The 13,966-nt window shown below is 40.3% G+C and overlaps 2 protein-coding genes across 3 annotated transcripts; one reads left to right on the top strand and one right to left on the bottom strand.

Moving 5' to 3' along the window:
• Window positions 1–378: 378 nt before the first annotated feature.
• slc25a18 (solute carrier family 25 member 18) lies at window positions 379–9,889 on the top strand. The gene is made up of 11 exons (XM_052061788.1): window positions 379–484; window positions 1,310–1,333; window positions 1,370–1,698; window positions 2,014–2,136; window positions 4,729–4,784; window positions 4,975–5,065; window positions 5,914–6,029; window positions 6,165–6,351; window positions 7,185–7,357; window positions 7,796–7,871; window positions 7,945–9,889. Exons 3-11 carry the CDS (start codon window positions 1,679–1,681, stop codon window positions 8,084–8,086), a joined length of 984 nt encoding a protein of 327 aa, XP_051917748.1. The 5' UTR covers window positions 379–484; window positions 1,310–1,333; window positions 1,370–1,678; the 3' UTR covers window positions 8,087–9,889.
• LOC127598175 (V-type proton ATPase subunit E 1-like) lies at window positions 8,980–13,902 on the bottom strand. Of its 2 annotated transcripts, XM_052061820.1 has the most exons (10): window positions 13,717–13,801; window positions 13,434–13,499; window positions 13,212–13,321; window positions 12,847–12,880; window positions 11,608–11,674; window positions 11,361–11,450; window positions 10,657–10,725; window positions 10,464–10,558; window positions 10,247–10,334; window positions 8,980–9,322 (listed from the first exon to the last, which is right to left on the bottom strand). In XM_052061820.1, the coding sequence occupies exons 3-10, from the start codon at window positions 13,249–13,251 to the stop codon at window positions 9,260–9,262; spliced, it is 546 nt and encodes a 181-aa protein (XP_051917780.1). In that variant the 5' UTR covers window positions 13,252–13,321; window positions 13,434–13,499; window positions 13,717–13,801; the 3' UTR covers window positions 8,980–9,259. The 2 variants fall into 2 exon arrangements, with proteins under 2 accessions (XP_051917780.1, XP_051917778.1); XM_052061818.1 differs by lacking the exon at window positions 12,847–12,880 and having other exon boundaries at window positions 13,717–13,902.
• Window positions 13,903–13,966: the final 64 nt, after the last annotated feature.

Here is a 13,966-nt window from a genome sequence, read left to right as displayed (position 1 = left end):
TTTTTAATGTTTTTCCTCTCCTAACAGTCAACATGGCAATCTCCATTGGCATTGCTTTTATTTTGGCAATACATAGACTCTAAATGTGGGGACACTTGTGCCGGCTGATTAGTTGCAGACTGGGATATTATGTAATGCAGAGGCCAATGACTAAACGTGCTAATTACAATGTCTTTGCCCGTCAGCTAAAAACGAATTTATCGAAAGTGAATTGTTGAGGTGGAATTCACTTGTGTGCGTTGGCTTCTAACGGTACATGAGTGTACATATCTCAGTTGTGTGAACGCAGTTACTGAGATAGTGTGTCTCAACACCAAATTGCCACGAGAGGGAGGGACTTTAGCCACTGAGACAATGCTTGTGTTTGTGCAACGACTGGCACTCTCAGCTTGCTCTCGCTTGGTTACTGCTGATGCACGCCTGGTTGAAGGGAGAGGAAAGTAGACAGCTTGATCCAGCCTGTGTGTGGGATGCACCCGCGGAGGTAAGGATCCTCTTCTCACTGTACTGGAAGAAAATAAAATTGTGCGCTCGGTTGTCAGACTACGCAAAATAAAGTGTAGCGTGGATCTTGTAGATGGAGGTTGTCGAGGGGTGAGCCAGTCCTCTCTGTTTTGTTTTAGCAGGGTAACTACTCGCTCCGAATGTGTGAATGGAGCCGGGCTGAAAGAAAGGTGCAGAGAAAGAGGCTCAGGGAAAAGCATGTGCAGAATGTGGCTGGGATCCGGCAATAAAAACAACAGAGTTAGGAATACAAAAACAAAAAAAAAAAGTCATGATATGTGACAAAGAAGTAATGAACATATCAACCTAATCCTCGTTTGGAAATGGTTCACTGTGCCAAAAGAGTAAAGCTACAATGAAGCTTAATGGTGTTAAAAATAGAGGCAGAGTAAAGCCAGAGATTAAGTCAGATTAATTAGAGAGATGAGGCAAGAGGAAGTCGGGGGAGGAGATGGAGGTAAAAAGTGATTACAAAAGACGAAGAGAATTGCCATAATGCTAACAAAATTGATCTTCAAACATCTTCACCTCTCGGCCTACTGTATATAAACTAGATACAATACAGTCCAAGATCCACATGGCAAGAAAAATACTTTCCAATTAAGGACGATCATTCCTCATTTTGCTCCCTGTGCTGTGTCAGAATACTGTACACTTATCTGTGTTCGAAGGCAGTTTAGAGAGTCTTGGCACGCTCAATTTTTTTCTGTTAGTCCTGTTCTATCTTTCCGTTTGTGTTAAGAATGATTCGATGGGGATTCTGATCTCATGCAATCACATTTTCTGTGTGTGTTTTCCATTCAAGGCAGAAGAGGAGATTCTGTGCAGCGTTGTGAGAGAGAGAGAGAGAGAGAGAGAGAGAGAGAGAGAGAGAGAGAGAGAGAGAGAGAGAGAGCAAAAAGGAGAGGGTCTGGCCTCGAAACAGACCCGTCATTGCTGGGTTTGGCCATAGCAGAAAAAAGGCGTCCACCAGTGAGAGGAAAAAAGAGCAGCCCACTGGTAACACAGTCAAAGACGCAGTGAGCTGCATTAGTGTTATTGAGTGGGAAAGGCGAAGTGTGAACTGACCATTTGGAGCTCAGTGCCAAATTGTGGAAGAGGAGAGGAAGAAGAGGAGGAAGTAGGTGGAGGACAACGAGGGGAGTTGTGGGCCTGGGGCCCAAACACAAACAGGATGACAGAGAACAAAATAAGGTAATCTTTGTTTTGTTAATCATTCCATCTGCGGTTACTCCAGTCGCCTGCCAAACCATTACAGAATAAATTGGCCCGATTAAAAAAATCAGTTTGACTTTAATCCTGAGCGATCTGTTTCCTCTTCATTTAATTGTGTTTCCTTTTAGCATTTTGATTCGGTGATATAATTTGAAGTCTACTATTGAGACATCTGCAGTTCTACGACAGTCTTAAAAGTTATTCAGGCATGTGCGTGGCTTGTGTTGACAGCTGCGTGTAAATGTCTGCGCGGATGCATGTGTCCCATGTGCCTATATGTTGATCCCTTTGCAGTCTCCCTGCTAAGCTGATTAATGGGGGCGTGGCAGGCCTTGTTGGTGTGACATGTGTATTTCCAATCGATCTGGCCAAAACCCGCCTACAGAACCAGCAGGGAGCCCAGGTCTACAAAGGAATGTGAGTATGGCCTCAGAGCAAAACCATAGGAACTTCCATGTTTTCCTTGTTTCGGCATCCTAAGTGCATAAAAGCATTATATCACTGTATTAAGTTAGCAACTCATCTCAACAACGACCGCATTGTCACATGAATCACTAGAATCTCATAAAAGGGGCACTTGCAAAACTATAAAGTCACAGCCCATGTTTTTTTTAGGGCTTGAGAAAGCTCAATGGAAAATCACGATTATCATGAAATTCCTTTACTTGTGTTTTGGTTTGGTTTGATGTAACTGAAGTCACTTATGATAATTATTTTAGTGATGGAATATGACCAATATCATGTGAAAAAATGTGCATTGATGTTCTTATAAGAGCCTGAATTCACTGTGGGGTGGGCAGCAGCACTGCCTTGTGATGGGTGTGGCTATCCTGTGCTCGGCAGCACAAGACCCAGACCGCAGTTTTCCACTGTGACTCAGAAGTGGAAAACTACCAGAATAACTTATTCCTTTCAAGGCCCAATAATAAAAGTTGGATTGTGTGCTCTCAACTCAACATTAACTAATGACAGTTAAACTGGTTCACAATTGTCCACACACCACAATAGATAATTGCATGTTTATTTTGAAAGGCGCTTATAAATGAAATGTATTATTATTATTTTAAAGTGGAGGTCAAGTTAAAAAAAACCCCTCAGAAAACTCTTTACAATAATAGGTTCTATGCGCCCATTCTAGTCTAAAAACAGTATTTTGATGAGTTAAGTAGCAAAATCCATCCGTTTTTATCCATCTCAGGGTGTGGCCATTTTGCCCCTTGCTGTCGGCTGAAAGTGACATCACAGTGTCCAAGGATTCAGGTAGTGACCAATTTCGGCTCACCTCATGCAAGGTTCACAAGATGACTTTAAAAGCCATTGCACACTATCACAATGGTCAGACTACACAAATTTAGCCTGATTTTGAGCTGAGAGACGTGTCACAGATAACATACTGTCTCATAGCCGATTTTGAGTTGTCTTGTATCGTAGCCTGTATAGCAGGTGTCACCAACATTTTTGAGGGTGAGAGCAACTTCATGTGTACCGATTGTGTGAAGGGCTACCAAATTGATACACGTCTGAAATAACATATTTGTCCAAAATACCTTCAATAATATGAGGATGGGTTATTTTTAATACTTGATGATTTAAATTGTCAGACTTTGATCGTGTTTCGAAATGTCTCACAGTACTGCCAATGTTTGCATTTTTAAATCATAATTTCTACTAGCAAATCACAATGTCCAGGCACTGGCGGGCTACTCAAGTGGTCTTCACGGGCTACCTGGTGCCCGCGGGCACCATGTTGGTGACCACTGCTGTATAGTATGATATACTCAGCGATTGGTTGTGAGGCGTCTGGGACACCTCTTGACCACGAAAACGAAAGTCTGAAATGTGAGGATTTTTGTTTGTCTTGCCGCATAGTGTGACATGTCCGACGTCATCCTTCGATTGGTTCTTCGGCATTGACCACTAAGAAGACGGTGCCATCCTGTTTATGACGAGAGACTGAACAGGGTGCACACAGTCACAAAGTGGTGTCGAGTAAAGTGACTTGAACAAAAGTCCATATTACCCTCTCACCACTATCCAGGAAGGGGTCCATACTCTGACTCTCTTTTTTTGTCTTTTCTGGACATAGAAGCAAAAAAACATGCACATAATGCCTCCGTAGGCAGAACTACAGCTGCTTGTCCGGGATCCCATATTGGATGTGGGATCCTGATTGGAAACGTTAGCTGAAATGAATCCACATTTTTTTTTTTGCAGGGGGGCTTTAACTACAACGCCATTTGAATTTTACTTTTATTGCAGTTGGTGGAATTTAGCACCCAAATGTGCTCAATACATTTTTATTGCACAAAGTCTGTCGGTGCATATAAAACTTTTAAAAAGTTGAAAAAAGCAACTATGAAAAACACTTTCATAAGTGTTCTCCGTGCCCAAACTGAAATTTACATCTTTATTTGAAATGGCAGTGATAAACCAATAAATTTTACTCATCGACAACTGTATACTATTTCTCCTTTTCATCTAATAGCTACACAGTGGAACTTTGGTTTAACTGACCAATCGGAGCTGGAGTCTTTCGTTCGTGCTGATTATTCATTAAATTGAATAAAAAGAAGTAAAGTATGTACTTTTTCAGGCCCTAAAAAGATATACAGTATTAGAACTATTTTAGCATCTGCTAGATACATTTTTGAGTGTGCAATGAATTAATTATATGTCAGCCAGACCCTTTCCTAAGTCACAAGATCAAATTCCTGTTCTATGGTTAGCATGACATTTATCCTCTTAGTGTCATTATTTATACGACCACAAAAAAAACATCAAAGAGCTCGCAAAAAAAAAAAAAAAAGATCCTGAATCATAATTTCTCAATAAATGAAGCCGGTCAGCATTTGACTGAGTCAGATATGACTCCCTGCATGCGGATGTTATTGTTTCACTTTTGAGGCATATTTAAATGTAGGTACGTCTCCAAATTGTATGACTTAGGGGCCACTCCAGTGCACTTTACAATCAAACTAAGGCAATGTTATTTCTCTTTTGTCAAATCAGGTGGGACTGTCTGGCTAAGACAATACGCTCAGATGGCTATTTTGGATGCTACAGAGGTATTTGCATTTCCAATGCCTGTGACAAACAAATATACAGCTGTGACTTTCTATACCTTGTTGTTTATTGTGACATTGTAATGCGTGGTAGTAGAATGTAGGAGTAACCATAGGATGATGTGCCTGTTATTCTATTTTTGTGGCTGAGAGGGAAATATTTGTCATTCATTAGTTTGTTTGCCTCCACTAGGTGCAGCAGTCAACCTCACTCTTGTCACACCGGAAAAAGCAATCAAACTGGCAGCTAATGATGCCTTCAGACAAAAGCTCTCCAGAAACGGGTACATTTTCAGAACATCCATTTGAATGTTACGTTTGTTAACTGTACAAGATTCCTTAAGGGGTGGATATATTTGGAGAATGTTCTCATGATTTTGCAATTGACTTAAATGAAAATAATCAAGATGTGATTGAAAAATTAGGCAGAATTATGCTAATTTCGCAGACACCCGTATGCCAGCGGATGTGCGAAGGGGAGGTCTGCGCTGCTGTGGAAGTGGTCACAGCTGATCAATCATGGCCATTCAAAGGGCCTCCTTTATTCCTTTAAAACGTGGCGCAGAAGTTGTACACAAGAGACTCGGAATAGTGAAAGCACATATACCTCGTCAAGTGGGCATTTGGAAACTGCTCCATGACCACCGCCCATCCCTGTGGCCTGATTTAAAAAAATATCATACAATGATTCAGACAATTTGATACGTGCTGTTCACATATAATTAATTAAGTACTTCTGACATCCATCACATGTCCGCGAAGTTCAGAATCTGTCTGCCTGTGCCCTGATTAAATTCACCAAAACCTCACACATGTTGCCAGCAGGCCTAAATTTAGACCAATTTTCTGCCACCATACTGAATTGTCACTCCATCAGGCGCATCATAAAGGACAAGCCCTCGCTGCACTGGAATGCCTTGGTTGCTGGAAACCACTCAGCCAAATTAGCAAACGAGCTATGAGCCTTGTGCTGTTACAAAAATCAGGATACGTGGGCCATTGCGCCACGAGGGCAGGTGTGCGCTCCACAAAAATGGAATCCCTGGTGGGAGTAAAATAAACACAGAATTTTTGGTGACTCAAAAATAAAAAGTCTTATGTTTTGCTCATGCTTTTTGTCTTTTGCCATCAGCCACTTGCCCATATGGGGGGAAGTTCTGGCAGGTTGTGGAGCTGGGACATGTCAGGTGGTGGTCACCACTCCTATGGAAATGCTCAAAATACAACTACAAGATGCAGGGAGGCTGGGTGAGATTTATTGTAATTATTTTATGTTCACTGAGGAATAATACAACCAATGAGGGTCAATAATATTTTTTTTCTCAAACAAAATGGCTTACTATGATAAGGATGTAGGCTCACTCAAGTATGATTTCTTATCAGCTGCGCAGAGAAAAGTCTCGACACCAGCTCAGGCTGCTGCTTCGGGTCCTGCTCCATCATTAGTGGCACCACAGCTGCCCCGGCCTAATCCTGCCCTACGGACATCTGCTACTAGCATCACAGTGGAGCTACTGAGGACCCGAGGCCTTGCTGGTTTATACAAGGGAGCAGGAGCCACCTTAATGAGGTTATATGTGCATGCCTGCACACACTGTTCACGACAGCAGCATGATAAAATCAACTTGAAATGATGCCCTTCTCACCATTAAAAAAACCCCATTCCAGTTGGATAGTTAATCAGTTGTTTACTGACATTATTTTTGATCACAGTTAGTATAAATAAAAGATACATCATCAATTCCCACTAAAGTTTATTTAGTTTAAGTGTGGTGTTTTGGCCTTGGCAGACATCATTGAAACTTAGCTCTGGAAACGGGTGCACATCAGGGGATTTACTGTTAACAGTGCACTTGCATTGGGGCCAACTGTGTGTGTGTGTGTGCGTGTGTGTTTGAGGAGGGTGCAGTGAAAAGAAGAAGCCTGGTGTGTGTGGCACTCTAAAAGACACATTACCTCATCCTATTTGACTATACTTAATATCATCCAGTATTTTATGAGCTTTCGGTCAAATAAATCTGAGACGTCCTTAGCAGAGGACGCATAAGCTATGATTGCCATTCTAGTTCATTTTGGAAAGCCGAAAGAGCTTTTACCCAACTCTTCTAAAGGATCGAAAGAATGCGTGAATCATTTGCTCCCATTCAACACCCTCATTACTTCGTTGATTGGTTCTTTCTCGATTACATAACTGGACAACAGGACTTTGTTGAACAGGATTTCCTGACCCCTCTAATCAGCACTGATCAATAGATTCCTCCAGCTATGTCTGGCTGCACGGATGTAACAATGGGAAAGACCACAACTTTTTTCCACTTTTGTCACACTGTTCTTCTCATTCCTTTGTCAATTACGTGGTTTATCCTTTTTTTGCTCTCACGCTTTCCAAAATATATTTTTCAGGGATGTCCCTTTCTCAATGATTTACTTCCCCTTGTTTGCCAACTTGAACGCATTGGGGAGGGAAAAACATGGAAGTCCAGGTGATGTCCAGGCAAAAGCTCCTTTCTGGCAGTCCTTTGTGGCAGGGTGCGCTGCAGGCTCAGTGGCAGCTGTGGCTGTCACACCGCTGGATGGTGAGTAGGGATCCGAGAAAGAGATCGATAAATGCTGAGCTGTGACAATGGGTGTCTCAACCAAAAACTGTCGATTGTCGTAGATATTATTTCACATCAGCACGTCTGGATTTGACATTCCAGTGAGATATTTTATTTATACTCAAATTCCAGTCCTGATTGTCATTTTTATATACACTCAGCAGACGCCTTATTAGGTTCAGCTACACAATCTAATGAAAATGTTTGTCTTTATAAGGACAACAAAAATATTAGTATTTAACCACACATTGAGAGACATCCTTTATTTCAGTTATTCTTACAGTGTGAATATTTATGTCTGTCTGATTATTATATATTTTGAGGGAATTTATTTATATCTGGATGTGTTAAACAACTCGGGACAGTACCTCTAATAATAATAATATTACATCGTCTTTGATTTTGTCACCCGTGCAGTGGTAAAAACTCGACTTCAAACACTCCAAAAAGGTGAAGGGGAGGATACCTACCGAGGAATTATTGACTGCACACGGTAACTATTTCCTAATCAGATATTGACTCTGTAATCTCTCGACAGCCATTATTTATTGTTTGTATTTCTGTAGGCGCATAATGAGGCGAGAGGGACCATCAGCATTCCTGAAGGGTGCAGCGTGCCGTGCGCTGGTCATTGCCCCCCTTTTCGGGATCGCGCAAGGTGTCTACTTTCTTGGTGTTGGGGAGGCAGTGCTAGCATTGATGGAATAAAATCAATCGGCAGGGATCGTGTTGTATCTGCGCATTTCATTTCATTTTGAGTCAAACTGTGTGTGGACCCAGCAGCTCACGCTCACACCCATGTTATCTGAGATTGTAACATGCAAGCTTTGGGGTTTATTTGGTCAAGGAGGGTCCGGTGTACTGTGTCCCAAGGTGTTTTGAGTTTAAATTTCCTTAACCCGAAAGAGATAATCTTGTTTGGTTACCAAGAAAAAAATGCTGTATATTGTTCAGGCTGCAAGCCATATGTTTGGCTGCAAATCATCTAAAATGATTTCATTGCATAATCATACAGGTTAAAAAAATCAAATGTTCTTTACCTGCCCTGTTATGCATTCTTTGCACTCTATCCATGAGGTCCGAGTTGTAATCTCGGATTCACTACCTGGATTGGGAAGCGCTGCCTGTCAGTAGGTCGTTTGTTAATCTGATGGTGATGATTTAATTCCTGTATTAGCGTAAAATATATGCACACAGCTCACTTGCGGCCTAAAAGCTACACCCGCCCGCCGCTGTACTTTGTATTTAAATCTTCTTCACAGCTTCAGAAAGTTTAAAATAAATCCAGAATAATGGGACCAAAAGCTACTTCTGCCTAACAAATCATAAAAGTGTATGGAAAACTAAATAAAAGCCTTATCGTTGTTAGTTAAAAAACACACACACAAAATGTCTTGGATTTTCTGCGATTTGTGCTGTTGAGGATTTTGGTCCTATTTCTTAAAAAAACAAATACACACTAAAATATACATATTTTTTGAAACATGCATTTTAAATGCAATGCTGTAATTTGTATAACAAGGCAATAGTTTTCACAAAGTAGGTTAAACAGCCCGTGAAAGCAGTTTGTTTACGACTGGTGAATGAAGATGCACAGCAACTACTTTGTTGTACTCATTTATTACTTTGGCTCTTGAATGTTAAGCGCTCCCTCATAATTATACACATGTTCTTTGTTTGATTGTATATAAATAGTAACACTGTTAATTTCTCTTGGAAAAAACAACACATTTGGCATGTATGGCTGAAAACAGTCCATGGTGTACATCAGTTAAAAGTAAGGCACTTGAGTGGGTATACTTGTCATCAATAGTATTATGCAACATAGCATAGATGAAACCTATTCCACCTTTGTACATGCTGCACCCTTCAAATCCACTGTTAATCTGTGAATTTGCGGTTGGGGTTAGCGCCAAATAAGGACACTCGGATTTCAGGCATCATCTGTTTGGAGGAAAACCAGCAAACAAGAAACACATCACCAAGATGTCCAAGATGCATTTGAAGAATTATATACAGTATAGAGCAACATACGCTAATCAAATGATCTCATCCTAAAACCATCAAGTTTTTTTTTTTTACACCATTGTCAAAAGCACAACGCAGTGTTTTCTAGTTTATATTGGTTCATGTATTCTACACTACCTTGCAGTATTTTATTCCTTCATTTTGTATTGATTTTTTTTCTTTTGACCATTTTTCAAACCCTGACCTTGACAGACAGGAAAAATCCGCCAAATCGAATGTATTTTTATTCTTGAAAACATTGACTGGTATATTTTACTATGCCCACACATCAAATTAATTTATACTGATAACCAATGTGTATTCTTCATTAAGTGTTTGTGCAGGATTTGCACTCAAGTGAAGTATAATCATGGATTAAATTTGAAACATACAAACCAAGTACTATGTAGACTTTTGTGTCTATGCAATTGACAACTGCGAGCCTTGTACTGACAGATTTCGATCAGACTTTTAGCAGTCATATCAAATAAATCAGTAAAACAGCCCGAGTATGAATGCTTTTAAATTAAAAAAAAAATCTTTCACTTTGTTCTCTCAGTAACTTCAGTAAGTTTTCTTTTGTTTAGGTACTTTTTTATATTTCATTTTAATTTTAAATGTAGTTCAAATCGGGTAAAGCACACTGTTTTTCAATCACAACATAAAACTGCCTCTCCTTGCCTTGAGGCTGCACGCCACTGCTCTGTAATTGTGTGGAGTGTAGTGCCCTCTCGTGGCAAAACATTGTAATCACTACTGGTGACATTTCATTTGTTTTGAGTACCGTATTGGAATACTGTAACGTACTATTTGTTTTAGCTTTTTTAAGAGATGCTTGTCAACAGACATGACATTATTTACCTGTTGTGCTAGAAGTTCAAGTCTGTTCTCCAAAGTGTTGGATACTTTAATCTTGCCATTGTCATTATACATCTCCACTCCTCCGCAGCTATGAAAACAATCATTCAAATGTCCCCAAAAATGAGAATGATGAATGAAAATAAAAGGCACCCCATATATGAAAATTACAAAGTACGAAATGTAACATGATAAACATATGTAAATGGAATTTTCTTACATGCTTGACGGCAGAAAGTGGTTCGTGTCAATTTTGACAACAATGTTTTTTTTCACAGCCTCTTTGAAGATGGGGATGTTCTTATTCACTGCATCCTATGAACAAAACGCAAAGAAATGAATCGCTTACTAAAAATCGCCACACTGAAACATTTGTGAATTTGTTCATCACACCTTTCGCAGCTCAACCTCACCTGAACCATCTCCACATCTTGCTGTCGACAGCAAATGATAACTTTCTCTTCCAGCAGTTGGTAGAAACCCTACACATGACGGGCACAAACTCAAAAAGTGCACAGTGGTGCAAAGGTCACTGAGTTTGCTATTGCAACTGTCACTTTGACCTATGGGTCACAAATGATCATCCTCCACAAAGTCCGCCTAAGAACAAACTGTCCGGACATTCTACAGGTACATTGTGAAGTACAGCAGATAGTAACGATTTGATTTCAGCATTCAAGTTTACATAAATTAAAAACATTATTGCTGCCTGTGCGAGGTATTTACTTTGCTGTTTGAAAAGAAAAAAGTAGATCAGACAGTACAAGTACTACTACTGAAATGTGAATGTGGATACTATATTCTCATTCATCCCGGTCATTTCTTTCTCTGGACATTGAAATGAACGCAACTGGACTGCTATGATCCAGTTATTACCAAAATGCATGAACTAATAATCTGGTTGAATTTGATCTTTTTTGTCACCATCACGAGCAAAGTCAGATGAAGCCCAAATCATGAATGTCTGGTGAAATACTCATAAAAGTTCAACCTGTTCAAGATGATGGGACGTGAAATAGAATGTTAGCCAATTAGGAAGTGACCTGACACAAATGGAGAAGCAACCGGCTGTGCTAAAGAGGGTTGTCTCATTTTTTTTCTCCACAATAATTTTTACCTGAAGCACAAGCCCCTCCAGCAATGTGGAGTACCTGGCAGGATCTTGCGCAATCGCTGCAAGTCTTTGTCGAGCTTCGACCAACATATCCTGTGACGTGGGGGACAGAAAAAGTTCAAACTAAATACAGTGCTATGATATTCTGTGGAAGAAATGTTTCACAAATTCAATTTCTGTGCAAGGCGAAGGGATATTTAAATAGTTTGATGATATTGGAATATATTGGAGAAACAGCATCACCACTTACCATGATCATGTCATCACGAGCCTTCAGCACTTTCAGTCTTGCTTGGTTCATCAGGTTGGACATCTGGCTGTGGGCCGTGGGCCGTGGGAAGAAATGTCATTGATTAGCAAGAGCACCCGAAGACCACCAGACCTTGACCATTCATCACCAGAGAAATCAATGAGTGAGTGAACTTTTCTAATCCTAAATGGCAAGATGAAGTCAAGGTTTATTGAGATCCAAAATATCTGCAATAAAAGATCCTTTGATCGCAATTTAGAAGTAACACCGATTAGAAATTTAAATAGTTGCGAAATCTGAAGTTGAGTTTAGCTCCACATGAATCTTGATTTGGCATTAGAGCCTCTGCGTCTGTTATACATTTACCAAATTTAATTCAAATCACATCACATTAAACAGAGCCGTATTAAGGCAGGAGTGCCCACCCAATCGATCGGGTTGACTGGTAGACTGTATACTGTTTCAAAGTCAACCGCGAGGGCTGTGTGTGCGCGCGCGTGTCTTGTGGTGGGGGGTGAGTTGCTTTTTGTGTGTGTGTGTGTATGTGTATATTATTTAATTATATATACAGTATTGTGTTATTGCACACTGCGGCCTAAGCACTTTATCAGTGTCAAAAAATTATATAGAAAAAAAATATGGAAAAAAGGAGGTAACCTGTTAACCTACGGTTGCACGTGACCTGCATCACATCAAGTTGTTAGCAATCACTTGCAGATCGTGATGCATGTGAGCACTTGAAGGGAATCTGGTGTGGCATTTTAAAATGGTACACACAGGCTAAATGTTCCTGCACTTTAGACGCTACAGAAGTGCTTCCCTGCTTCTGCCTCCTAGTGTCAGGTTTTCTACTAAAGTAGGCAGGGATTTCCTTTTTCAAATTTAGAGATCTAGCTGTCTTGTATCTGGGTTATTTTTCTGTTTCTGTTTCAATTATGGCTATGACTCATCGTGGCATGTGTGGATGTGCGTGTGAGAGAGGAGCAGAGGGAACGATGTGATGTCTAGTCTTTGTAGGACAAGAAAAAGTATTGTGGGTTTGTGAATGCAGGCTGGAATAGGTATGGGTTTGCAATGTTGACAACCAATTAGTCAGTCGTGGAAATTTGGCTGCTTGAAAAGTAGACCATATGTCAAAAAAGGTAAGGCACTCCTGCATTAAGGACTTTGCAGATGTTTAGATTTTTTTTAAATCATCATGATCTGATGTAAATCTAAGAGATTTGGAAGAATACTTACTCACCATTAAAACTCCAAGTTGATACATCAAACACTGTAGATAGGAAGTTACAGGCAAACAAACACACCGATGAAAACAGCGCTCACATACAGCGGTTGTGCGGTATTTAAAAACGATATGTCTGTTAATACAACTAAATAAGATGTGGGAAACCTTATGAATATCAATTTAGTCATAGTATCTTAAAAGGAGTTCAAAGATGGTGTAATGGTTCACTAGTTTGACTTCAGTACAGAAGCTTGGTTTCGATTCCACTGAGTGTCCGTGTGGATGTCAGTGTAAATGGTAGTCTGTCTTTTTGTGCTTTGAGATCGATTGGCAACCAACCAACGCCCCCCCCCAAAAAAAAAACACAGACACTCACATTTTCTTATGCTGTTCAATCTGCTTTTCCTTCTTCTCATAGTATTCCATAATTTTCACCCTCTGTGTTTGGACCAAACGACCTTTCTCGATATTGAACTCTTCCTCCGCCTGCAATCAGTTCAGCATCACAACTATGTTTATAGGACATTTCGGCAAAAAATAAACATACATTAGTGAGCGCGCGCGTGCGTGTGTGTGTGTGTTGGGTTGGGGGACTTACTCTGGCGTCAATTTCCTCAACCTTTTCATTGGCCTCTTGCTCAATGAAGGCCATCATGTGCTTTATCTGTCACAACCGATAACCAAACAGCCGTCAAATTCATAGTCTGACCTAGTCTAACTTTTAAAAGTGGATTTTTATATTTTGTTAAGGTAAATTCAAAAGGAGAAACGTAATTTGGCTGAACACAACCATATCGGCTGCTCTAACGGCCGTTCGTTGTTTTTTACCCTTCATCCAACTTTTACCTTCTGCTCAGTGGATGTCTGATAATCATCGTTACCTGTTTTTGGACATCCGCGTCAGTGAGGGCCATGTTTGTTGTCACTAAAATGAATAATTACCCAAACGCAGTTAAAAACAAAAACCAAAACAAAAAATAAAAACCGAGAACCCGTTTAGCGTACAGTACAACTTGGTGCTTCCGCTACCTTCACGTCAAGTGAATCAAAACAAGACAGAACAATTTCCGTTTTGAGCTTTCAAAGTCAAACAGGGTGGCGTGTCCCTTACAAAAACGGGAAAGAGTAAGG

This window comes from Hippocampus zosterae, chromosome 3 (genome assembly GCF_025434085.1).
Source record: "Hippocampus zosterae strain Florida chromosome 3, ASM2543408v3, whole genome shotgun sequence".
NCBI lineage: Eukaryota > Metazoa > Chordata > Actinopteri > Syngnathiformes > Syngnathidae > Hippocampus > Hippocampus zosterae.
The sequence above is the reverse complement of the archived record's forward strand: the minus strand, read 5'-3'. Positions and strand labels throughout refer to the sequence as shown.

Excerpts from the sequence above, each read along its gene's own strand:
- slc25a18 (XM_052061788.1), top strand. The coding sequence starts at position 1,679 with ATGACAGAGAACAAAATAAG. Across the intron at positions 6,352-7,184 it reads GCAGGAGCCACCTTAATGAG|GGATGTCCCTTTCTCAATGA; the intron begins GTTATATGTGCA and ends TATATTTTTCAG. Across the intron at positions 7,358-7,795 it reads GGCTGTCACACCGCTGGATG|TGGTAAAAACTCGACTTCAA; the intron begins GTGAGTAGGGAT and ends TCACCCGTGCAG.
- LOC127598175 (XM_052061818.1), bottom strand. The coding sequence starts at position 13,749 with ATGGCCCTCACTGACGCGGATGTCCAAAAACAG. Across the intron at positions 13,322-13,433 it reads TTGAGGAAATTGACGCCAGA|GCGGAGGAAGAGTTCAATAT; the intron begins GTAAGTCCCCCA and ends AACTGATTGCAG. Across the intron at positions 10,559-10,656 it reads AAGATGTGGAGATGGTTCAG|GATGCAGTGAATAAGAACAT; the intron begins GTGAGGTTGAGC and ends TTTTGTTCATAG.